This window comes from Gambusia affinis, linkage group LG11 (assembly GCF_019740435.1).
Source record: "Gambusia affinis linkage group LG11, SWU_Gaff_1.0, whole genome shotgun sequence".
Taxonomy (NCBI): Eukaryota; Metazoa; Chordata; class Actinopteri; order Cyprinodontiformes; family Poeciliidae; genus Gambusia; species Gambusia affinis.
In genome coordinates this window covers 4,937,194-4,962,239 of record NC_057878.1, presented here as the reverse complement: position 1 = coordinate 4,962,239, position 25,046 = coordinate 4,937,194, and the positions used below count along the sequence as shown (strand labels likewise).

Here is a 25,046-nt window from a genome sequence, read left to right as displayed (position 1 = left end):
TAATGGTTAAAAACATAAATCAAAATGTGAAGCATTATCTGTAGGGAGGACAGTGAAGCAACCTTTCATTTATCAATTTTAATGCCTTATAATTATGCGGCTTTTTCAAGATTTTCCAGAAGGTTTGCATCATTACACACAGAAAAAGGAAAAAAAATTTAAACATTTAAAAAGGATAACCTCAAGACTTTCATCGTTTCTAAACACCAAAAATGATTTTGAGATCGGCCAATGAGAGTTTAGAGACTGTGCTTCCTGTTCCTGAAAGCACGTTCTGGGCCAGCTCTTTCTTCTTCATCTGCAGCGTTGCAATCTTGTCCTCTACGGTTCCTTCACACACAAACCTGCAGCCATAAAGTGTAAAAGATATATTTGTACACATAAACAAACCCAAGAAAGACAAACACAGGTACGTCTCATTGTTCTACTTTTCATCGATTCCACATTTATGTAGTGAAAACAATATTTTTAATGGTCTGATGTATTATTCTAATGTGACATGTCATGTTTTCAATAGCTGAAAGCAGAAAGTAAAGCCTGTCAATGAAAAAAATAAATAAATAGATTTTACGGTTTTGTTACCTGTGAATGGTGACGTCTTTACGTTGTCCCACTCTATAGATTCGGTCACAAGCCTGATCCTCCAAGGCTGGATTCCTGTCAGAATTTAAAGGAATGACATTTCTGTGTCAATATTTCTAAACTAAATAGGGTAAATAGTGCTGCAGTGACTGTACGGAATAACAACTGAATTATTTTTCTGAGATCTGGATAAATGATTCTGAAGGTAGTCGATTTAAAAAAAAAAAAATTATTCTTTTGTCTTGTAAAACAGGCAAAAGTATCAATACAAACTCAAACAATATCAGGTGCGAAAGCTCTAAGCTCAATCGTACGAAAAGCATAAACAAAACAAAGAAGTGTGGTTTTTCTTTTAGAGCTGTGACCTCACCAGTGCATGTCAATGAGGAAGAGATGATTCCCTCCAATAAGGTTGAGTCCAACCCCACCAGCACACAGAGAAACCAGCATAACCTTTTAGAAAAGCAAACAACAACTTCTTACACTGTTACGTTAAAGGCAGCAAAGCGGTTTCCTTGCCACATTTGCCAGATAAAAACCAAATCATTTAGTTTCAGGAATCATCACATTTAGCTAAGGTGGTACCTGAGGTCCTCTAGGGTTTGTGTTGAACTCCTCCACCACGTCCATGCGCCGTTTGGGGTTCACGGTGCCGTCGATGACCCCGTAAGTCAAGCCCATCCGCCGCAGATGAACTGCTATGATGTTGAGCATACTGGTCCACTGAGACACGATCACACTGCAAAGAATCGCATGCGGCATATATATCATAAAGTCATTTTAGTACGTTTCGTGTTAGTGTTGGAAAGTAAAAAACAAGAAACAAGTGTAATCAGTGGAGGTAGTAAAATAATACATAAGCAGACTGTTGCAATGAGCAATTATTCAACTATGATAAATCGTGGGTTAAATTCAAAAGAGCTCAGTTAACTCCATTGTGATGGTTCATATTTTCTGAAGGGCTATTTTGTTTACAGAGACTTGATAATCCGTTTTATTGGTGGTTTCGGTTGAGTGTGTGTATGGATATGTAAAAATATATCTTCCAGTGTGAAGTCTTCTTTAAAAGATGTAAAGTTGGATGTGCTGTGGTGGCGCAGGAGTTAAGCACAACCCACATAAGGAGGCCTTGGTCCTCGACGCGGCCGTCGCAGGTTCGATTCCCAGCCTGGCGACCTTTGCCGCATGTCTTCCCCCTTCTCTCATTAATCCACTTTCCTGTCAATTAACTATCAAATAAAGGCCACTAGAGCCAATAAAACCTTTTTTTTTTTTTTTTTTTTTTTAAAGTAAAGTTTATTGGTCTTCAGGAGGGCAGGCTTGCATTATTATTCCAATATTAACATATTACTTGAAAATGGCCTCAAGACAACTATATTATAACTTATCGCAATAATTACTGCAACAATATATTGTCTGGCAATTTTTTTTTCTTTAATGTGACAGGCCTACTGCCCAGATCCAATTTTGGTATTAAAATTCGGTCCGATATCAGCCAATAAAACAAGCATCGGATTGTCGGGCTGCATTTAAAACGACAGAGGCACTCCGCTCCAGTATTCCACTCCAGCATTTCTATCCAGCAGTGGTTGTATACTGCATGCAGACCAATTTCTGATTAATAAATGAGTGAGTTGCTCTCAAACCTGTTTGTTATTGACCACTGTTCTCTGAGTAATGTCACCTGACCACGCCTTTTCTAACATGAATACGTTACAAAATAAGTAATAAAAAGTACATACGATTTGTGCCAATATCATATCGGGGTCAATATCGGTATCATATTGATAAAGTTGGATCGGGACAACCCTAATTTTGATCTTTTGGCGACATTAATAGAAGTAGAGGCAATAAACAGAAAAGTTTCATTTCAAACACACTTTAGAAGCAACATTTCTTTACTTTACCCTTATAAAATCCTAATTATTCACAGCTTTAGTTACTTTTTTTAATAATATCGGTAGCGCGTTGTTACCTTTTCTGATTGTCACTCTTCTCTTTTATCACCATGAGCTCAGATGTGATCGCAGAAATCTAAATACACACAGGAAAGAAGTGCCAACATATTTATGAAATCAACATAATCTTTCCCACTCATAATATGCATCACGACTGGTATGAGAAAAACAAATCTTTGTCTCATCATCGCTAATTTAAGAAGCACCTTGTAAAGTTGTGCAGCACATTTTTAATCCAAGAGTCTAAATATAAACCAGTCACTCACTTTGGTGCTTTCACTGGTCTCCTCAAACAGCTGTGAGGGGAAGCGGGTGCCGTTCAGGGCCACGGTGTCTTTGGGGTCGGGGCCCGATGGCGACGGGGTCGAGGAGAGCGACAGAGCGTTCAGCTGCTCCTCCAGCGACAGCACGACCCCGTCACCCTGCAGCTCAGACGAGTCCAACGTCTGCGCAGGCAAGTAGAAAAGAACGATCACGCATGCAGGGAGATTGGATTTCTTTGTTTTTGTTTAAGTCAAATGAATTCTTTAAAACCTAAAAAAAAACAAAAAAACTAATGTACCTTTTTAAGAAGAGAGAGGTGGCAGCAGCACTGTCTGAGGCGCAGCAGCAGAGAGAGGATGTGAACGGTGCTGGATGCCTGGCGAGAGCCCGACCTGGGAGGGTCAGCCTGGGACACACCGAACTCTTGGGCCACTGGAGCGAGAAAACGCCACAAGCACTGTTTTTAGTTCCTAGTTTTCTGTTTTTTTAATTTTTTTATATGCTTTTACCATCCATCTAACCTTTATCAAACGGATTGACGCTGGACATGTTCCTCTTGTCCAAATCCTTCTCTTCATGTCTCTTCAGATAGTTCTGCAGAGTAGACCTAAAGGGAAACATATATATATATATATATATATATATATATATATATATATATATATATATATATATATACCTTTTCCTACTCACAAGAAAGACATCAATACTGTATGATCTTTTTTTTTTTAATTGAAAACATTTTTTTCTGCCAACTGGAATCCAAAATCATCGCTACAATTCTGCAATCAGATTTGTACAATTCTACTTCAGTCACTGAAGCTATGAATCAATAGACGTCGTCTCACCTAATTTCTTTACAACAGAAAAAAAAAACACACACACACACAAAAAAATAGATATCTAAAGTTCCAAGTCTGGGCAAGGAAAAGTAATTGTAGTTTCTCTTTCTTTATTTTCTGAGCATGGCAAACTTGGCATGCTGAAAACAGTGGTTTCTCTTGGCATTAGGGCAGAACGCTGTAAGGAAAACATTAAATTGCTTTGTGATTGTTAAATATTGGGACTTTCAGACAAAGTTGAAATAAAAAAAAAAATACAGTTTTATTAGGGTTTAATTATTAGCAAGATAGGATTTGATTTATATTTTACAAAATCTCCATCTCAGTGGCGCATCTCTGAGGGGGGCTTAGGGGGACCACGGCTCCCTCTAGATAAAGGCTGGGCACCCCACAGAATCGTGTTCATGTCACAGGAAGGCATACAGAGTCGTCTTCTTCAGTGAAGAAAACCCAACAAATCAATAAATTAATACAAAATAAATAAATAAAATTACAGAAATAAATGTATTTTAGCTAGCGTTGTGTGGCTACCCCATTCATTCCCCCCCCACTGCTCCATCTGTTTTGATAGCATAAAAAAGCAAAACTTCACTACATTTTATTAAAAATCTCCACCCTTACATGTTCTCAATAACACATGAATGGAAACATAATTTCATCATTGGTCGGTCTCTCACCTGGACTGAGCGAACACCACGTCGTACACAGCCTGCTCGTCCTCAGAGAGTTTGAGCTGATGCACTTCGCAGGTCCGCTTGGGAAGAGACACCTGAAACATCCAAAGTTCTCGTTAGCCTCTCTTCTGCAGTAAGGATGAGCTCCTTGTTTACATTTGATGGTTAAGGATGACGGTGTGTGTGTGTCTCTACCAGCGGTTTTCCCATGGAGTCCAGCTGATCTTTGGTGCGTCGCAGCAGCAGAGTTCTCGTCAGGATGTCGAGTCTCTCCCTGCCCCTGCTGGAGCCGTTGTCCACCTGAGCTTTCCACAGCTTGTACTCGTCGAACGGAGAACAACGCAAGAATCTTAAGACACAATTGGTCAGTTAGTGGAACAATTCGTTTCACTTGGGTCTATGTTCATACGCTAATGTTTCAAAGAATAAATACGATTTGGTTCTGCTGGGTGAGAAATGACTCCTTCCTCACTTTCAAAATGACAGTTTAGTTGAGTTTAACCAGGAATGCACAATACTGGAGTTTTGGTAAATATCTGATATGCCGATATACTAAAACTCATTTGGCCGATAACCGATACCAGTTCTGATATTTTATCGGTACTGGTATCACTGAAACTATATGGCTTTCTCTACTGTGGAACTAAAATACGGCATTATCTTTGTCCATTTAGCCTGCTACCAAATGCAAATGCTAAAAAGGAGGCTGACAAAATTATGTAACAATTTCAACTTACATTATGTTTAATGTCAACTTTATTCATACACATTTACTCTCAGACAATGACAACAATCAAACAGTGCAAATATGACGTCATTCTCGCTGGTTTGTCATATAAAAACAGTTTCTACATCAGTGAGTTATTTTGACGGAAAGGCCGATGTTCGATATTAAATTTTACAGCTAATATCGCCTGATACCAATACCACGCCAATAATATCGTGCATCCCAATATCTAACCATACATTATGTTGCTTAGCAGTAAACATAAATCTGTCAGACTTGTTTATTCCAGCTTTGGGACAGGACAGGAGTTGAACCGACAACCAGATGGGACCTACTTCAGCAGAGAGTACATGTCCAGCAGGTTGTTCTGGATGGGGGTCCCGGTGACGGCCCAGCGGGCGCGGGCTCTCAGCTGGCAGACGGCCATGGAGGTCTGCACTTTGGGGTTTTTAATGTTGTGGGCTTCGTCCAGAATCAGACGGGCCCAGGTCACTCGCAGTAGAGGGCCTGAATGTGACGGCTGCAGATATACAATATGTGAGCTGAAGTGAGTTTGTTTTACTTTCTTCTTTCCTTTGCATATCATCACCTCCCTAAAATAAGTCTTTATTTTTTATCTTTTGCCAAATCCCTTTTGGCAAAAAAACTGTCATTATTTTAGGAAGGTGACAATACAATAATCTCAACATAATTTAACGTGATCACAGACTTGTGGATCAGATTTTTGTTTTTGCTATTATTTACACATAAAACCTGACACTTTAGATTTGACTTGTTGTATTTACCACATGATCGGGATCTCTGCCGGGATTATCAGGATCTTCCTTTTCGACAGGAATCTCCTTGGAGACCAAACTGTATGTGGTCACGACCACGTCGTAATCTGCCAGTCTGGAAGAGAGACACAATTAGGGCTGAAACGATTAGTCCGATTAATCGTGATGGATCGATTATCGAAATGATCCTCAACAAATATAGTGATCTACTAACTATTCTGACTCAAAAAAGGCGGTGTGCCGAAAGAACACCACAGTCCAAAACTGTACAAAAATCTATTCATTTTGAACTTGTTAAAAGGAAAAACAAAAAAAAAAAAGATGCTTGTAAATGTGCATTCAAATATGTTCTAACCAGAACTCTTTAGCGCCTTTAGCTGTTCAATTATTGATCAGTTAATCCAAAACATGAACAGGTCAGTCCTACACTGTATTGATGTTAAGTCAAGCAGAAAGAGTTGAGTTTTTCCACACTGATGTATTATTTTAGCTGGAGATGCATCCTTTGCTACAAATGATCAGGCGTTCACTAAAGGAATACCGAGTTATTGCATTTTAGGCAATAAAAAAATGGTGTTTTCTTATTTAAAGAGGGAATTTAATTGTTTATTTGCATCTTTCAAGGTATCTCTGATATTGTATGAAAATGATTTATTGAAGAATCTGCAGAATGTGGCAATTTTTTTTATCCGATTAAAATGAGATAATCCTAAAAAAGGATTATCATGGCATAAAATTATTCAATTAATTGTCACAATAAATAATAGAGTAATCAATTACTAAAAATAATTGTTTATTGCAGCCCCAGATACAAAACAATTGACATTAGTTGCTTGTGCTTTAAATAATGGTATGTAAAATCTCTCCTCTTTTTGTTGCGCCTGCTAAAACAAATGTGTCTCAAAGAATTTAGCAAAGCAAATAAATGTTTGGTTTTCTTTGATTTATACAATCATGGCACTGCTTCCAAGATGCCAGTTTGGAGATGCACAAATTAAAATAAAATGTAAAAATTAAAAATACCACAATAATTTGTTTAAGGGACGAATCATTTTTAGACCAAACGTGGCTCAGGATGGTTGATATACTGTATATTTGGCTGCAGAAAAGATTCCAATGGGTCCCAGCTACTTTAAGAAATGCAGATCAAAGAGACAAAGCAAAGGAAAGTGATTGGTGTGTTTAACAGGAGTGTTGGTTCTTACGCTCTGGCGCTTCTCTCCCGGTTGGAGCCATGGTACAGATACACCGACATCCTGCCTGTCTTTACATGCCGCTCAATCTCCTTTTTCCAGTGGTGGATCAGGGAGGCGGGACAGATGACCAGAGTGCCTTTAGAAGACACAATGCTGGAATCTGGACAGCGAAACAAGCAATAACACAACCCAGATGAACGATGCGCAATCTAATTATGAACGGTTTAGAAATGATTACAGTCGCCCCACTGGGTTTCTTCAAAAACGAAGGATTGACTGATAACAAATAAGGATCACCGCTTTTAGAGATCCAGGAGTCCAACTTCTTCTCTCCTTTCTTTTCTCCTTCTTTTTTGGCCTCCATCTTTTTTGTCAGCATGAGAGCGATCATGGTCAGGGTTTTCCCCAAGCCCATGTCGTCCGCTGTAGCCACACAAAAGGCAAAAATAATAATGATAAAAGGTTAGGGATAAACGCTTTGCTGAATAAACATGGAAAATATGAGATTCCTGTAAATGCACCTTTTTCTCTCTTTCACCTGCGTTTAAGATTAAAAATCAAATCAGAATCTCTGGGAAACATTTGATATCGGGCAGTAAAAAAAACCTGATTCGTTTTTAATTTGTGCCCATTTTAAAATCTGTAACGGTTTTAAAGTGTTGCTAAAAGTGATACATGGACGAATGAAAGTTACCCAGAATTCCTCCACACGGATTCTGAGCTTCCCTCCAGAGCAGCCAGGCTAAAGCTCTCCTCTGATGGGCCAGGAGCGGCACCTGACCGGCCAAACAAAGAAACTCAACGTTACTCACACAGAACACTCTTAAAGTAAAGGAGAGCAGCACAAACAGTCTATTATTGATAATTGCAGCTTTAAAGAGTTTAAAATGAAGCAAAACGCCCCATTTTGCGGTTGACTCGGCAGAAAAGAGCGAAGGAGAGGGGAACCTTGATGCCTCTGGGGTCCGAAGCTTCGTCCTCGGGATCCGGACACGACTCCAGAGATTTGTGAAGATGGTCGATGGCCTCGCAGGTGGCGTTCTTCACCGCCAACAGGCGCTCATTCGTCATCCTGCCGCCATAATAAGGGTGCATTTGAAGATCTGCTGGGGGGAAAAAAAAAAGAGGGAGTAGAAGAAGAAGAAAAGTACTAATCAAATTAAAAGAAATACACAACACTCACCTCCAAAGGTTTGAGCGTTTCCCTGGCTCAGTTGAATCCCCACAGAGCTGCCAGAGGCTTTGTGCCGGACCGGCCCTGGTACTGGAGCGAAGGGGAGCAGGACGGTTCCGCCCGGCCTGCTGAATGGATTGACGACGGGCCGAGCGGAGCCGGCAGCGGAGCCGCTGCTCCCGGACTCCTCCGCAGGTTCTGGAAGAGGTTTGAACGTCACGTTAGCGGCGAGACGACAAAAACAGCTCCTTTAATCCGTCAGATTTTAGATTTACTCTTCGAAATTATTGTTTTGTAACAATATGGCCGGACAGATTTAAAAAAAAAAGGAGTGGCAAAACCAATGAGGTGGATTGTTAACAACTGACGGCAGGATTTCCTCTACACCTGCGTCTCTCTCTCTCTCTCGATAGCCGCAGGTGTAAATTTGTGATACTGCGTTTGGAAGGGGGAGGGGGCGGAGTCCTAACTCACCGGGCTGAGCAGCAGCAGCGAGGCTCAGAGACTCCAGAGCGTCCTCCAGCTCTTTAACCTGCAACCTCAGCCTCTCTCCTTTATCTGGCAGAGCCGCCACATTCACCGAAGACAGAGTGGCCTGCTCAGACGAACACACAAACTCAAACAGCAGAAAATTTCTAATAATATACGACTATGTTGTCTGGTTAAGCTTTATTTTCATAGTTTGCGCATTTTAACTGTCTTTTTGATGGTAAAAACCAAAATATAGCGCAGAAGAAAACTGAATTTTCCAGAAAAGTCTTCCACATGCAGATACAACAACCTAACTTGTTGTTTTATTTGTAAAAAATTCAAGATGGTCATCAAGTAAATGTGTCTTTGTGCAACCTTTGCCAATATGGCACAAACAAATACTTTTCGGTATCAAATAATACATAATTGATACCAACTCATAATTACCGATATTTCTTTTCTAGACGGTTGTCTTTGAAAATTGCCGATTAGATGAATGTGTTTGGTGTCAAAGCATATTTGGAACCACAGAATTCACATACATTTTCTTGATCTTGTGTTTTCTTTCTCTCCTGGACAGTTCTCAAAATGACCGCCACGGTCGTAATGGAGAATGTATGCTTGCACTAAAATCAGCAGTAGTTACTGAAAAAATTAGGTTCACTAACCACTAATTCGCTGAACAAGAACTTTAGCTACACTAACGCCAAACCCGTTTTAAAAATCAAACACCAACACTAAGCAGTATGGAGGCTCTCACTCAGTCTGTCGCACATCTCCTTCTCTCCTTCCAGTGAACAACTGGTGGCAAACAGCAGAGCCCTCAGTTTCTGATATTACAACTATGATGAGGATGAACATAGCAGAACACGTATAAAGTGACATAAAGTTCATCCAAGTCATAAAAATAGGTAGCATTTCATGGCAACAACTTGTTTAAAACGCTAAAAAGGCAGCCATCTTGAAAAATTGTCATCATCCTGAAATTAAGAGTGGCCAATTTAAAAACCATACTACCTGAGAGAGGAGCACGCTCGTTTTTAATCCTCTCTTGAAAGATTTTATTTAATTTTTTTTACAGTGCGATGCTGCACTAATCCTTTGCAGTATCAAACTAATTGTTAATGTCAACGTTTGCATCAAACGGCAGCAGAGTCTTTGTTTAGTGGAACCACCAACCTTCTTCTGTTGAAGCTGGGCACTGAGCAGACAGCGCGTCACCTTCGGGTCGCCCACCTGAGCGGCCGACTGAAACCCAGGAAAGCTGGTGATGGTCTTTTGGACTGTAGAAGAAGCCGGGGGAGTTTGGCGAGCCGCCGGTTTCACTGAAACCAAAACTACGTCGTCATCCTCCTCTTCTTGGTGGGTCTCCGTCTTAACATGACTGCTTCTGCCTGGGACAGATTGAGCAAGGCTCTTTTCTGCTGTGGGCTCATTTTGACTCAAGGAAGAGGTTTGACTATTGGTTGCTTCCTGCGGTATGTTTTTGTGTAGGTCGGGGCAAATTTGACAGATTTTCTCAATGTCTCGCGTGGAAATGTTTTTTTCTGACTCTCCCTCCTCTGCAGAACTTTTCCCAACCTTGTCAACGCCATCAGCTTTGGACTTGCTGCTTTCCTCGCTTGAAATCCTCTTCGTTACCTTCATCCCTGCTGGGAGCAGCTTACCTCGATACGTTTCAGGTGCGCTCGACTTTCTTCCCTCTCGCGCTCCCACTCCTGCGGCTACAGCCTCCGTATTTTCCTTCTGAGAACGTGGTCTTCCTTCTGCGTTATAACTTGCTTTCACAGTTTTCTTCTCCCCTTCTTTCTCTTCACACCCAGCGCTCTGCATGCTTCTCCGCTCCGAAGGTTTGTCCGTCTTGCCGGGAGCTTTAAAGGGATTTTTGACACGAGGGAGGCAGGATGGCTGCAGCTGGGAGTCAGTTAGAGGGGTTCTCCTTTCTTTTTCTTGCTGCAATTATTTATAAAATGTAGACTTAAATGAATGACTACAACAATATTAAATGTTTATGCGTTCTAGGAGTTTTGGGGGAAGTGAACGTCGACAAAGTTAGCCTTACAGCAGTCCAGGGCACGTTTCCACACCATCTCTGACCTTCTCTTTTCCCGACAGCACATCTGTAGTAGAGTCTGGACAAATGAGGAGCAGGTATAACGTTCTTAATGTTAATTTAAAGAAGTACGAAAAATAATAATAACCAATTGTTGTTTTTCTAACTCCATCCTTCCGCATCCTCACCGGTGGCTCTGCTGTTGTTGACTGTAGCTGAGCGCCTGGAGCTCCACCACTGACTCTTCGTGATGCAGACAGTGGGAAGGAGAGATACTGGAACAGGCGATGTTGAGAATTTAGATTAACAGCTGAATATGACAAGCTAGGCCTATGTGTAATTAAAACAAATGTAATTACAAAAAAAAAGTGTCCTTTATTTTTACAGTAACTGTACTGTTATTTTAACGAATTGTTAACATTAACATTTTCTTGATTACAAGAGCTCGCTGATGAATTTGCTGACATACCTGGCCTGTTGGGTGAAATCACAGCCTTGCTTGTCAATGCAAATATAGAAGCTCTTCCCTTTATTTGGTCCCTCTTTCACACCGGTTTTTAGCATACACGCACTACCTGCGAGAGGACACAGAGAAAGTGTTATTTAAATCCTATAACCATTACCGAGATCGGAGAATAACCCACCTTGACATACATTCTAAGTTAGCAAGAAGAGAACCACATATACAACAGAATCCGCCGGTAATAAAGCACAAAATAAGTTTTTGTTGCATGACAACTTATTACAAGTATCTTATTAATAAAAGCTTACCGTGTGAATCACATTTAACTATTTCCATTGTGTGTGAACTACGTTAGTTCACTTCGTAGAGTGACAACGTCTCGGTAGTTTGGTATTTTTGGATTGACCAATCACAGCACTCAAATTTCACTTCCGGATTGTAAATTTAGATATAAAAGCTCACATGCGAGTTTGACATTTACTTTGTGTTTTATTAACTGCTGAAACGCCTGAAATATTTTAATTGTTAATGTAAATTTAAGCAAATAAAAACACATGTGTAAGTGTAACCGTGTATTAAATAATATATGTATAAAAGCCATTATTTTGAAATGTGTAAATGTGAACCTTTGATTAAACCGGATACATAAACCTTATTAAACGTCCAGGAAAACGTATTTTATAAAATTTCTGTTGTTAAACTGTTGCAAAATAACACAAAATGCTGGGATATGTTTTATGTGTATTTTAAAAAGGATTAAAATTTGCCCGAACGCATTTTTTACGACACTTGTACTACATTACCCATAATGCACCAACATTAGTCCGCTCTCGCGGGCTTTGTTTTGATAATGGCGGCAGGATTCGAAATCTTTGTTTGCTTCATATGTATTACATTTTCTTTTTCACATGCAAGACGTTCGTCTTGCTTATAACAGGTAATTACAAGGATTCTTGGCCTGGCTGAAGTTGCCGTATATGTACATGTTTGGACATTAATGTAATAACCGTTAAAAACGTTGCGTGTGAAGTTAAACATTATACCAGCAGGTGTAAACAGGCCTTTTAACTGCTACGTCATTTCACTAAAAATGTTCACCATTCGCTTCCAGGACCGAAATTAATTGTTCCTGTCACGTTCATGTTATGCTTACTGCCTTGTATGCGACATGAGTTAGACTAACTTTTATTTATACCTTGGGTTCGACGTTTATGCAGAAATGAATGTGCTGTCTCATTTTATCTGGAACTTGGATTCGCAGTCAGAGTGTTAGACGTCGTGTACATTCATTGTTAAATTAACCCTCAACCTGTCACCGTAATCTGTTTGTCAAATCCCGGATTAGCAGTCTCTTATTGAAGCATCCTGGGTCGGCATGTCATCACCGTCCGAGCTTCAGTTCTCCTCGGCTGACTTCTTGACCAAGTGGATGCCGAGCAGCACCAGAGCCGGGGTGATCCTCAGCCCACCCCCGGAACTAGCAGGGTCATTGCGGAACACCGCCGCCGCGGTACCTGCTCCCCTGCATCCGGACGACTCTTTCGTCTCCGATTTCGCTCCGCTGCCTGCCTCCACGGACAGCAGCTGCCTCGGTGTGGATGGATGTGGAGAGGGAACCAGGCCGGTGAGCTACCTCCGGCCTGCACCACAGGGGATTTCAGATGGACACTTCGAGAATTTGGGGGAAACGACAAGCAAAACCCAAGATCTACCCCTGATGATGAAGCTGGAAGAGGTAAGGTCGTAAATCTGATACCGCAGATTATTAGCTATGTTGCTTATGTAGAGATGAACCCCTAGAATCCTGTATGAGATTAACACAAGATTAAACATGAAGATTCATCTTTGAAAATGGAGAACATTAGAAATGTCAGAATTTAAACTGCCATCTCTGTCTCAATTACTAAAACGTTGTAGTAGATGGATTCATACTTGAGAAATTCAGTGTGGATTTTCTTCCACTTAAATAGCTATAGCTATTAATTATGCTTGCAAAAGAGAGAGAGAGTAGAATTAGGAAAATCTAATCAACCAATCTGGGATTGCCATTGTGTGCACACATGAGCGTTTGATGCAGAGCTTTGAAGAAAGCGCAAAACTGGAGGTTTGTGGAAATGCTTGTCAAATGGAAATGAAAGCTTATTTAAAATCTGAATCTTTTTCTTTCTAAAGGTAATATCAAAAATAAAAGGCATAACATTTTGATTAGTTGCTACTTTGTGTAGCATTTAACTGCTGTGTGACATTATGCAACGTTTTTCTGAATTGTCTTCACAGTAGCTGTTGACACAGCGACGTTTTGTTGTAGTGATTTTACTGAAGTTAATTAACTGGATAAGATAAGTAAAGTCTACAGGGAGATCTGTATGGAGGAGCGTCTGTGCTCCCAGGTAGATACGAATAGTGAAATGCTAAGAATAGCCTGAGAACCAAAGGGTTATTGATACCACGTCCCCTGCTATTTTAGGCATCTCTCCCTTAAAAAGCTATTTATTCTGACCAGGACTTAAACTGCAAAGGAGGTGTTGAAGTAAGTAAATACTCTTAACACGAGCTGGATTTAGTGGTTGGTAAACAGACTGTGATCAAACATGTCTTGTCGAGTTCCCTCTAAACCAACTGGACAAAACCTCTTGGGAGGAGACACCAGACAGCATCATGTTCTTGTTGCGTTTGTTTCAAACAGGAAAGCAACCATTTCTACTTTTGCTAAAATGATATATTAGAATGGATTATAACTAGGGAAGCACTATAGTCAACATCAGTTCAGTCTATTTTAAATTTTTTAAATGTATCTGTATCGGCCCCATAAATCAAACTTTGGGTCGTGTAACAGCCGATTGTCGGGTGAAGTAACGCAGAAGGCGCGGTCACGTTTATGCGATGTCGGAAGTGTATGGAAATATAAACGATATCGATTATCGGCCATCACAGCAATATTGATATCGGCCCAAATTTTCATACGGTTCACCCTTCTCTATAACAGCTGTATTGTATGGTTTATAAAAGTTACTTATTATTGTAAAGCAGTGTTACCTTAATAAAAGTAGCACTCCTTTAGTTTACACGACTACTCCAAACAGCCAGTTTTGCCTTTCTTTTCAGTTACGGGGAAGTATAGTATGTTTTTTTTCTTTAGGTGGGGGAGGGGCAACGCTACACTCTCTATACACCAGAAGGAACGAGAACATTTGAGAAACCGATATCTTCTGTAGCATCTCATGAAAAGGATTTTTTTTTTTTTTTTTTATCATTTTAAAATCATATTTTTTTCCGTGACTCCGTTCACCAGCCTGGTCTCCTGTGCGATTTGTGCTGTCTGCGTAATTATGCGTACATTCCCGCAGCTGAAGAAGTGGCAGCAGCACATGCATGAGCAGCTGAAAGCCCACCAGCTGGAGGAGCTGCTGTGTTTGCAGGAGCAGCAGCACAGACTGCTGGGGGTTGGGGACGTACCTCGTATCTGCACTGAAGGTCAGGAAAAAGAAGCTTCTTAAATTGCTTTGGGGAATCTTTTTTTTTTTTAATGCAGTAAATAGAAAATATGCATAAGTTCTCTATTTTAGGAGCCATAGAAAATCCAGGGCTGCCAGGAGCACAATGGCGAAAAGACACAGTCCAACGCAGCCCTGATAGGAACTGCGGCCTGCCGCAGGAGCTGCAGCTCTCTGACCAGCAGGAACATGAAGATGATGAGGGTAAAACATATTTGGTTTTAGATGGAAAAAAAAATTAATCAGCTTAGTGTCACTTTGAGATGAATTTTTGTCAATTTTACACTTTGTAATTCCTGCAGGCATGTGGGACTCCGACAAAGAGAATCCGAAGCAGAGTTTAGAGTTGGATGATGCGTTCATGCAGCCGGACGCCAACAGCAGGCAACAGGAAAAGGACTTGCATGACAAGTAAACACATCTTACATTTGAATCAATATTAAAAATGTCAATATCTGACATTTTGCCCTTCGTGCTTTTCTCCAGACCCATAAAACCAGGTATTGGGGGGCAGAAGAAAACCTTTGAGGAGCTTCTGGAGGAGCAACTGAGGCTGGAGGAGGAGAGGTTGAAGTCTGCCCAGCAACAGCCTGTAAGAGGATAAACATCTGAAGTTTACTAGGCAGTAGTTTCCAGGTCTTAGTTTATTCCATTTTTTCAGTTGTCAATATGATGAATTTGACTTTTCAAAGACAGGACGCTTTTAATGCAGGATTTAAAAAACCTATCCATTTATTAAAAAGAATAAAAATCATTTAAAATTAACACGTTTTTCATTATATTTTAATATAATAATTAATTATTAAAATAAATAAAATACATGTACAAAATATAAAATAATAAACACATACATAAAATAAATATACGTAAGAAAAAATAATAATTTTGTATTTACATCTGAACAATGCCTTAAAAATCAGTCATTTGAATCTAGTAAAATCTGAAATTTTGACCTGGAACCATGGTTGTTGTTTTTGCCATTTTATTCAAGTGCTGATATTTTAAGCTTTAGAGTTGTTGCAGATGGGGTTTTTTTAACGTTCGTTCAACCTTTTGTATTGCGATCTGATCAGAAGCCAGCCAGGCCTGAAGCTGCATTCCCAGCCAAGCGGCCCTTCCTGAAACGAGGCCAGGGCCTCTCCAGATTTACCAGCAGCTCCAAGGCTTCAGCGCAGAAAGCGAAGGACAAGAAGGAACAGAAACCACAGGCCATCACCCGCAGCAACGCTGCACCCGGTCCCATCCTGAAGGGCGGCTCCTGCGCCGGCCAGGCGCTTCCCGTCCAACGCAAAACCGCCGTGCTCAACAAGGAGAACCGAGGAAGGGGGGTGCGTTCGCCGCCGCAGGACATCAGGGCTGAGAGCAGGGCGGCGCGGACAACCACGGTCCTGGGGAGTCATCAGAGACAGAACACCGGACCTGCTGCCAGTCAGACTGCACCGGAACCCAGACCGGTAAAGCATCTGCTGGGACCGGAGAAGGACTATAATACAGGCGTCCCAGTCCAGGTGGTGAGGAACACCGGTCCCAATCTGCAGCCGAACCCTGTGATCAAACAGGTGGGGTTGTCAGGCGATGCCGGGAAAGAGAAGAGTTGTGTTTCTAAAGCGCAGTCGGCTGGAGCGGGAGGCGGACTTCCTTGGGATTCCTTCGAGCTGTCGTTCCAGGAGAAGCTGCAGCGGTGGGAGTGCAACCGACACTTGGAGAGCGTGGAGCTGGGAGAGTTTGAGCTGCTGGAGCAAGCGGCCGAGGAGCTGTCCTTCTCATCCAACTCCTCCTTCGTCATGAAGGTGAGGAATACAGATTCATGTCCAGTACCAAAATCTGACAGTAAAATTCTGTGGTTTCTGTCTTAAAACCTTAACTAAGCTCTAACCTAAGGAGAAAACCTCAGCTCCACTGTGATCTAAACCATCCAAAGTGAATTGAAGTGACTCTGTTCTTAATTACCCAACTAGATTTAATTTCTCCATTTGCACTGCAGGTTCTGTGCTTGGACCAGCAGAAGAGGCACTCTGCCATTGGGCTCCACCAGAGGCGACTCTCCTCCACCCCTATCAAGTCGGCATCAGGAAGCGAACCTCAGAAGGGGGGCGGTGTCCGGCTCGCAGACGGGTCGGAGCGTGAAAGGATTTCTCTGGAGTCGGTAGCATCTGGGGGGAACATGAGAGGCAACGCGCTCAAGAACGAAGTAACCGAGGGAGGCCGGGAACCCGAGGCGCCACGCAACGACGAGATCTCTGAGTTTGGAGGCAAAGAAGTCACCGTTTGTTTTTCTGCACCTCCTAACCCCGCTTATGACAAGAGGTCTTACCAGGACGAGGAGAGTTTCAGGGACGAAGTGGAAGAAGATGAAGATGAGGAGAGCGACAGCGTCGCCAGCAATGCCGACGGTTCCACTCTGACCGAGGACGGACACGACGGGCAGAGGAAGGTGATATTTGACGACGACGACACTTGGAACGACCTGGACGACACGGCCGTCACGGCGGAAAGCGACAGTCGGGGGATCAGTCCGGTTCCCAAGCCGACAGCCGGCAGAGTTTCCCCACAGGAGAAGGCTATGCTGAGGAAAGTCGCGGTGAGCAGAGCTGTGGAGCCGGATGAAGGCCCGGAGACCGAACCTGCACCAGCTTCTCAACTCATGACCAGACTGTTCCCCTCGTTAAAGCCCAAAGCTCAGAGCGCACCTCCACCTGCTCCACCTGCTCCCTCTGAGAACAGGAAGCAGGACGACACAGGTCTGACAACACTTGCATCCTTAAAGGGGCAGTATTATGTGAAATCACCTTTGTTTTTCTGGCTGTACATCTTGCTGTAATATTCCAACAAGATGAAATGGGAGTGTTGCTTTGATCCTTTAACGCATGTTTGAGAAATCTTTTAGTCTCCATGGCAACCATTCAGCTGTGCAAAACACCTAGGTGGATCTGGTCCCACCTTGAAGATGCAGTTCCTTCACAGAGCTGCAGTTTCCAAGCTTCTGGGTTTCCAAATGACCAAGCAGCCCTCTCCCATTCAGATCCTTCAGACTAGCCGGCAGCAGGTGTTAAACTCTGTCTCTTTAAATTTCTTAAAGAGACAGAGACCAGGTTTCAATGCGTTAAATTACAAAGTCAAATTTCTTTCAAGTCAAATTTGATACATACAACGACTGAAGGTAACAATTACTTGATTGTGCTATAAAGTGATACTAAGTGGCTAGAAGACACATAATACTGCTTCTTTAAGATTCTGTGATTGAACTTTTCCGTAGCTCAGTTTAGGTAAAACTAGTGGATACCTGGGTTGTGTTTTCTGAAATTTTTTTATTTTATTTTTCTGTGTGTGCTTGTTCTCATCTCCAGCCCAGCAGGTCCAATCCAGACAGCTCAGAGAGAGGCTGGCTGAGCTGGAGATGGAGATAGAGAGGTTTAAGAAAGAGAACACTGCACTGACCAAGCTCAGGCAGGAGAACGAGAGAAGACAGGAAGACCTCAGGTGAGGCTGGAAGGAAGGAAGATTTTTGAATTGTTTTTTTTTTTTTGTTTTGTTTTGTTGAGAAGAATCATTTCGTCCTCTGCTTCCTGCAAGAGTTGCCTCTGTATGTTGTAGGAAAGAGCTTTTGATGTTCGAGCAAGCAAAAGCCGAGGAGCTGGCCAATTTTGAGGAGTACAAGAGGGAGGAGAACAGGAAGCTGCAGAAAGAGCGCAAGCTGTTTGAGAAGCACGTGTCGGCGGCCAGAGCCATCCCTGACAAAAAGGAACGGGAGGAAATCCAGGTCCATGTCACACATCACTCATTTAAATACTTTTGTGTCTTTACACCTAAATATTTCACTAGATAAACTTGTAACTAACAGGCTGGTGTTTGAAGCCACTTCGCTAAAAAGCAGAAACAAAGATTAGCATCTTCCTCTTCCCCACTCAATCTTCCCTCATCTTTAATCCCAACGTTGGGGCGAACATGTCGACTTCAAACGCAGCGTCAGATCTTAAACTCGCCATGCTGATGCAATAATTGGAGCTACTGTGATGTCATCGTAATCCTTTTACTGTTAGACCTCATTACCCACACATAGCAGGTGACTGAGCCACTTAAGCCTCCATCCAGAGGAGGGCGATACGGACTTAGATTTTATCGCGATACGTTGAGGATTTATTGTTGTAACAATAAAACTATTTTTTTTTCTTAGACGACCATATGGCTGTGAATGCATGACGGCATCCATAGAGCCACAAACAAATATTGTTCTTGATCATTCACATTTGAGAAATAAACAGTAAATTCCTTTTTGTTGAATTTACCGTTTATTCATGTTCGTGTGGGAAAACAGGAACTTACACTCGACAATAATGAAGTGAAATTTATAACGACAATGACGAATCAAAATTGTTATAAAAAAAAAATAAAAATGTTCACGACAAATGCCCACCACCGCGCCTCCTGCAATGTTTCCTCCTTTTTCCAACAGTTGTTGAAGCAGCAGCTGAGCTCCCAGCAGGAGGAGCTAAAGAGGAGGGAGAGCCGCTGGGCCTCCACACACGGCCGCCTGCGGCAGCAGATCGACTCCCTGCACCAGGAGAACGCCGCTCTGCGGGACGAGGTGCAGCCGCTCGACTTGCGCTGAAACCCGACGTCCAGTTTGTCTCCAGGTAGATCCCATAATCAGTTCATTCAACGGCCACGCGCCTTTTGACCTCTGATCTTAAGATTCGAACGCTGGAGAAGCTGCGCCTCAGTGCCTGGAGGAAAAGCTCCGCCTCTGCAGAGAAAGGCGTCCAAACGAAGGACGGACCCAGAGTTTCAGACAGCAGCGTGGCTAAGGGAGTAACGTTTGCGGTAAGCCTGACTGTTAATTAGTTTTACGTTGTTAATCTTTGCAAAGAAGCCAGATAAAATACTTTAATGACGTGGACACGTCCCGTTCAGACTCCCTTGGACTCTAGAGGAAGCGGCTCCAGCCCTCCGCTCAGCTCAGCAGGAAGGAAGTCGAAGGATAACAGCCAGGCAGCCACAGGTAGAAACAAGAGCTTCATGGGATTTATAGTCTGGAAGAATATTTATACTCTAGCAGATTTAACATCCCAAGTGTTGTCCTTGTCCTTGGTTTACTTTACTACAATGACAGACGGCAGGTTGTGCCAGAATGTATTGATAAAATGTTTTCCAAGACTGTTAAAACATGAACAAGTAGCACTCTTATTCGATAAGTACTGTTGATAGTTAAATAATAATTATCTTTTCTCTTTGATCAGTCCATCTTGGATTCTACGATTGTTTTTCTGAAGTTTTTTTCTTTCCTGCAAAAAAAATAAAAAATCATTGATTTTGTGGTGCTAATGTATAAATATTAGCAATATTTGCACTTACGTTTGACAGTAAATGTGACTTTGTTACTCGTTGCCATATCAACGCTGACTTGACATCAAGAAAGGTGTGGAAGAAAGGAATGCTGCCACCTACAGGTGGGAGGTAGCAATTACCTAAACCCCAAAAAGCAATTCTTTCTTTCATTATTACCATTTTTGCAGAAAATTTGAAATAAGCTCACAATTATACAATAACGTGAAAAACTGTGGCGGTCTGTTGAGTTTGCGTGATTCTCTGTGAAAAAGCAGAGTGTAAAACCTGCTTTGATTTAAGCGCTGAACTGTCCTTAAGGTTATATCTTGGTGCCTCGCAGGAGTCTGAAGGGCCACAGAGGAAGCCACGACGGGCCGAATTTGGCCCGCGAGCCTCGAGTTTGACAAGTGATTTAGATGCTTACAATAATTTAGAGATGAAATCCTCTCCCCTGGTTCTATTAGTCGTGTGTGTGTGTGTCGTTTCTGCTGGATAAAGGGATGTTTTCAGTTTGCATAATCGCTCTGCAGGCTGTCCTCAGCTAGACTTGAAGGTTCTGCAGTCGGAGAGTTTTAATCGGATTCTACAAGCTTTGAGTGATACAAAGTTAAAGCCCGTCGTTGCGTAACTGTTCTTAATGTGGACAGTGGAGTAATTTCATTTGAGTGCAAAGTAAGACCCTACGACATCTGAAAAAGCCGTTAATATGCTCAATGTAAACGCAGGTCTTTATGAGGTAGCAATTTTGTTCTTTTTCTGAGAAACAAGATGTAAAATATTATACGTATTTAGAAATACGTATAAATTAAAGTATTTTTAAACCGTCAAATATGGAGAAAAAAAAATAGGAAGGAAAACCGTCTTCAGGGGAATTAGAAATTACACCAACGGGCCTGTTTAGACACAAACATATCCTCAGATTAAACATGTTTAAATTATACAACCTGCAGCCGTTTTACGGCGGCAGTCGGAATGATGGTTGTTCTTCCTGCTCTGCGGGTCGTCAGCAGGAATGAAAAGCAGCCTGAGGAGGTCGGCCGGTTCAGGATCTTCTCTGTCGTCCTCTACGACGTTTTCTGGAAGAAGGACGGAGGAAAAGCCCAGACCTACGAGCAGGAGCCAGGAAAAACCACCCAACCAGAAACTGGAGCATCCACACCACTGCTCTCCAGTAAGAGCCGCCATTACAGCTGCTCACTCTAATGTTGTGTTAATCTGTTGAGGAATACAACACGTTTGCATCCAGATAAAACTTTACCTCTGATATAAAAAGCCTTTTCGTATTTTTAAGCTCATTGAACTCTCCAAGTTACAAGTAGCAATACAGTAATACCTTTAAGATTTTTTTTTTTTTTACCTGAACCTCTGGTGTGTGTGTGTGTGTTTACAGAGAATAGATCTAGAGCCAGAGCAACCGGAAAGCTGCGAGGCCCGTGATCCAGAACCACCTCAGGAGGTCATCACACACCCTGATGGCAAGGTGAGGCAACATGTCAAACTGGAGAAAAGGTTTGGAGGAAACCTGCCAAGGAAATCATGGTTTAAATGGAAAAAGTTAGACAACCAAATATGCATTCCCTTTAAAAGCTTAGAAGAACTTTATGTGGTGATGAAGGGCTCCTCAACCACAGTGAGGTTTGCAGACGGACATTTCTTAATCAGAAAGATTTTCATTAGTTGGAAGTCATGGTTAAAACTTCCTGTTTTATGAGTCACTTTTAAAGCCAAAACACTGAAATTAACTTTTAATCAGTAAAGTTATAAACTTACCTAACTCCATCTCTAGTTGCTAAGAGATGTAATGACAGATTTTGAAATTGTTGGACAGTTTTTAAAAAAAACCATTCCAGACAGCTGATCGATGGGTGCATCGTTGCCCTGTGAGTTTGACTGAATTGTCTCTGTGCTGCTTTCAGGTAGAGAAGGTTCTGGCTGGCGGCGATCGCGTCATCGTCTTTCCCAACGGTACTAGAAAAGAAGTTTCGGCAGACGGGCTTTCGGCCAAGGTCACCTTCTTCAACGGAGACACAAAACAAATCACAGCCGATCAGAGAGTGGTGAGATTTTCTGTCCTCCAATAAGCTGTATTGAGTAAACCTGACTGACATCTAGAGAGTCCTGATGCACTCTAGATGATCCATTTTAAATATTTAGAGGGAAATGAATGGAAAGCTTGCTATGGGGAGAACAGATGTGTTAATTGTCTCCGATGTGCTTCTTGCAACCAGATCTACCACTACGCTGAGGCTCAGACCACACACATCACGTATCCTGACGGTATGGAAGTCCTGCACTTTCCCAACAACCAGACAGGTGAGAGCAGACGTGCTTTTTATGTAGCCCACTAAGTAGGAGTGCACTAATTTATCGGCCCGCCGATTTGTTCGGTGCACCCCTTCTTCTAAGTTCTAGACTAATCACTAAGTGTGTTTAACTATTATTTCATCAATCAAATCAATGCAGTTTTTGTCCATTTACTGCATATTATATCAGTCCTCTCAGTTTCTTGAGAATTATTGTGGAAATTCATGCAAAATCAACAAATCCCTGCACTTTTTTGCACTAATACATAATTGGGAGTTTATTGCAAATTTTCCTCAAAAATTGTTAAAAGCTTTCTCACTTGCACGAAACAGCTGCCTCTGCCGTAATTGATGCCAGATTACAGCCCATAATCTATACCACAAGTAATAAAAATGTGCATTTACTGTCATAAATAAGTGCAAATATTTTTAAATTAGTACCACAAACACTATTATTTTCATAGCAAAATAAATCACAAAAACAATTGTGAAATCCTGCAGGGACTGGAAAGATGTTCAATATTTAATTTTAAGAATTTATTGATATTTTAACTGTTTGTGAACAGGTTTTGTCAATACCTTCTGGCACAACCGGCCCTGTAAGAGCATTCATTGAACCCATCCAATCACTGAACAGAGGCTTAGAACAGATAAATGTGTGGATGTGCCAAAACTTCCTCCAGCTGAACAGAAACAAAACTGAAGTTATTATTTTTGGACCTAAAGAGGAACGATCTAGAGTCAGTGCACAGCTTCAGTTATTACAACTAAAAACCAGTGATCAGGCCAGAAACCTGGGAGTAGTGATGGACTTTGACCTGAACTTTCAGAGCCACATAAAGACAGTTACAAAGACGGCCTTCTATCACCTGAAGAACATTTCCAGGATTAAAGGACTAATGTCTCAGCCAGATCTAGAGAAACTCATCCATGCGTTTATCTTCAGCCGCATTTATTATTGCGTCTTCACAGGTCTGTCCAACAAATCAACCAAACAGCTGCAGCTGATCCAGAATGCTGCTGCTCGTGTTCTCACTAAAACCAGGAAGATAGAGCACATAACACCAGTTTTAAAGTCCCTCCACTGGCTCCCTGTCGCTCAAAGAATAGAGTTTAAAATACTGTTGTTAGTTTATAAATCACTGAATGGTTTAGCACCACAATACATTAAAGATTTGCTGCTGTTGTATCAACCTTCCAGAACCTCTCAGGTCTTCTGGTTCTGGTTCTGCTCTGCATCCCAAGAACCAGAACCAAACGAGGAGAAGCAGCATTTAGCATCTATGCACCACAAATTTGGAACAAACTTCCAGAAAACTGTAAAACAGCTGAAACACTGACTTCCTTTAAATCTCAACTAAAAACCCACTTGTTTAGAGTTGGATTCGAAACGTAATCGATTGCAAATTTATTGACGGAACTTGACTTGATGTTCTGTTTTGATTGTTGATTCTGTGTTGCATTGTGTTTTTGTGTCTGATATGATGTAAAGCACTTGCTGCTGAAATGTGCTATACAAATAAAATTTGATTCATGATCTTGATTTGGCCCAAAACGAAAATGAGTTAAGACCTTCTAAGGCTGTGCGGACACCCTGTGTAATCTTAAGTCATTGCAACTCAAAGTGCATCATGGACGATAAATCAGATTTATTCATTTATGACTCATTAAAACTTAGAAGATGAGAAAGAACATTTTTGCTGCAAAAGCAATAAATTAGCACCAAAATCATAAAAAAAAACCCATTAACTTATTTTCTTCCTGCAGACTCTTCAAATATAATTTATTCTCGTTCCAGAGAAACATTTTCCAGATGGGCGCAAAGAAATCACCTTCCCAGATCAGACGGTGAAGAACCTGTTTCCTGATGGCAGAGAGGAAAGCGTGCTGACCGACGGGACCATCATCCAGGTCAACCCGTAAGTTCACTCATAATACTTCAAACACTGTGGTTAAAAACTGCCGCCAAGAAACTACTGAGGTAAAAGTTAGTCTGACATTTTTTGACTTTAAACTTTATGTTTTTTTCAGCATTCGATTCAGTTCTAAAATAATAAACCTTATGGGTCTCCGTCCTTAAAGAGGTGCAAGCTGAAACCATTCAGCTTGTTGGTTACAATTTCACCCAGTCATTGTGGTTTTGTTCCACCGCTGGTGATTTCCATTAAGCTGTAGCTTCTATTTGCATTAGGGACGGCACCAAAGAGATCCACTTCAACACGGGCCAGAAGGAAACACACACCGCCGAATACAAGAGGCGGGAGTATCCAGACGGCACAGTGAAGACCGTTTACACCGATGGCAGGCAGGAGACTCGCTACCCAACAGGACGGCTTAGGGTCAAGGACAAAGATGGAAACGTCGTCCTGGACAACCGGGTATAACTTAGTGTACCAAACCAGCATGGAGCCAGGTTCCGAGATGGAGCCAGGTTCCGAGATGGAGCCAGGTTCCGAGATGGAGCCAGGTTCCGAGATGGAGCCAGGTTCCGAGATGGAGCCAGGTTCCGAGATGGAGCCAGGTTCCGAGATGGAACCAGGTTCTGCTTACTTTCATTGAGTGCCTCCACTTCTTTAAAGCATTGCAACAAAGCACTAGGTAAAAGTTTAACACTTACATGGTTTTTTTTATTGTGTAAAATACTAAATATTTATTTTTGTAGATGGATGTAAATTTTTTTAAATAAATTTTATTTTTATTGAAGAACTTTCTTTCCTGTTTCTCAGGTATGAAACCATTTATGT

The 25,046-nt window shown here is 41.7% G+C and overlaps 2 protein-coding genes across 7 annotated transcripts; one reads left to right on the top strand and one right to left on the bottom strand.

The window, feature by feature from the left end:
• Window positions 1-63: 63 nt before the first annotated feature.
• On the bottom strand, window positions 64-11,581 carry ttf2 (transcription termination factor, RNA polymerase II). 3 transcript variants are annotated; one of them, XM_044131832.1, is made up of 23 exons: window positions 11,489-11,581; window positions 11,187-11,292; window positions 10,906-10,992; window positions 10,727-10,796; window positions 9,844-10,617; window positions 8,668-8,788; window positions 8,203-8,391; window positions 7,968-8,125; window positions 7,714-7,795; window positions 7,317-7,442; window positions 7,029-7,179; window positions 5,833-5,938; window positions 5,383-5,567; window positions 4,516-4,669; window positions 4,324-4,415; window positions 3,326-3,411; window positions 3,103-3,236; window positions 2,807-2,986; window positions 2,558-2,616; window positions 1,168-1,321; window positions 953-1,035; window positions 583-657; window positions 64-344 (listed from the first exon to the last, which is right to left on the bottom strand). In XM_044131832.1, exons 1-23 carry the CDS (start codon window positions 11,514-11,516, stop codon window positions 200-202), a joined length of 3,345 nt encoding a protein of 1,114 aa, XP_043987767.1. In that variant the 5' UTR covers window positions 11,517-11,581; the 3' UTR covers window positions 64-199. The 3 variants fall into 3 exon arrangements, with proteins under 3 accessions (XP_043987767.1, XP_043987768.1, XP_043987769.1); XM_044131833.1 differs by having other exon boundaries at window positions 7,968-8,122; XM_044131834.1 differs by lacking the exon at window positions 11,489-11,581 and adding an exon at window positions 11,362-11,380.
• A 423-nt stretch (window positions 11,582-12,004) lies between these two features.
• On the top strand, window positions 12,005-25,005 carry cenpj (centromere protein J). Of its 4 annotated transcripts, XM_044131826.1 has the most exons (20): window positions 12,005-12,117; window positions 12,526-12,915; window positions 14,528-14,654; window positions 14,747-14,878; window positions 14,977-15,085; window positions 15,161-15,266; window positions 15,748-16,464; window positions 16,659-17,415; window positions 18,022-18,154; window positions 18,269-18,434; window positions 19,128-19,259; window positions 19,367-19,495; window positions 19,586-19,673; window positions 21,007-21,170; window positions 21,390-21,479; window positions 21,916-22,056; window positions 22,228-22,312; window positions 24,101-24,221; window positions 24,494-24,713; window positions 24,823-24,965. In XM_044131826.1, the coding sequence occupies exons 2-19, from the start codon at window positions 12,556-12,558 to the stop codon at window positions 24,684-24,686; spliced, it is 3,750 nt and encodes a 1,249-aa protein (XP_043987761.1). In that variant the 5' UTR covers window positions 12,005-12,117; window positions 12,526-12,555; the 3' UTR covers window positions 24,687-24,713; window positions 24,823-24,965. The 4 variants fall into 4 exon arrangements, with proteins under 4 accessions (XP_043987761.1, XP_043987763.1, XP_043987762.1 ...); XM_044131828.1 differs by having other exon boundaries at window positions 21,010-21,170; window positions 24,494-25,005; XM_044131827.1 differs by having other exon boundaries at window positions 12,529-12,915; window positions 24,494-24,965.
• Window positions 25,006-25,046: the final 41 nt, after the last annotated feature.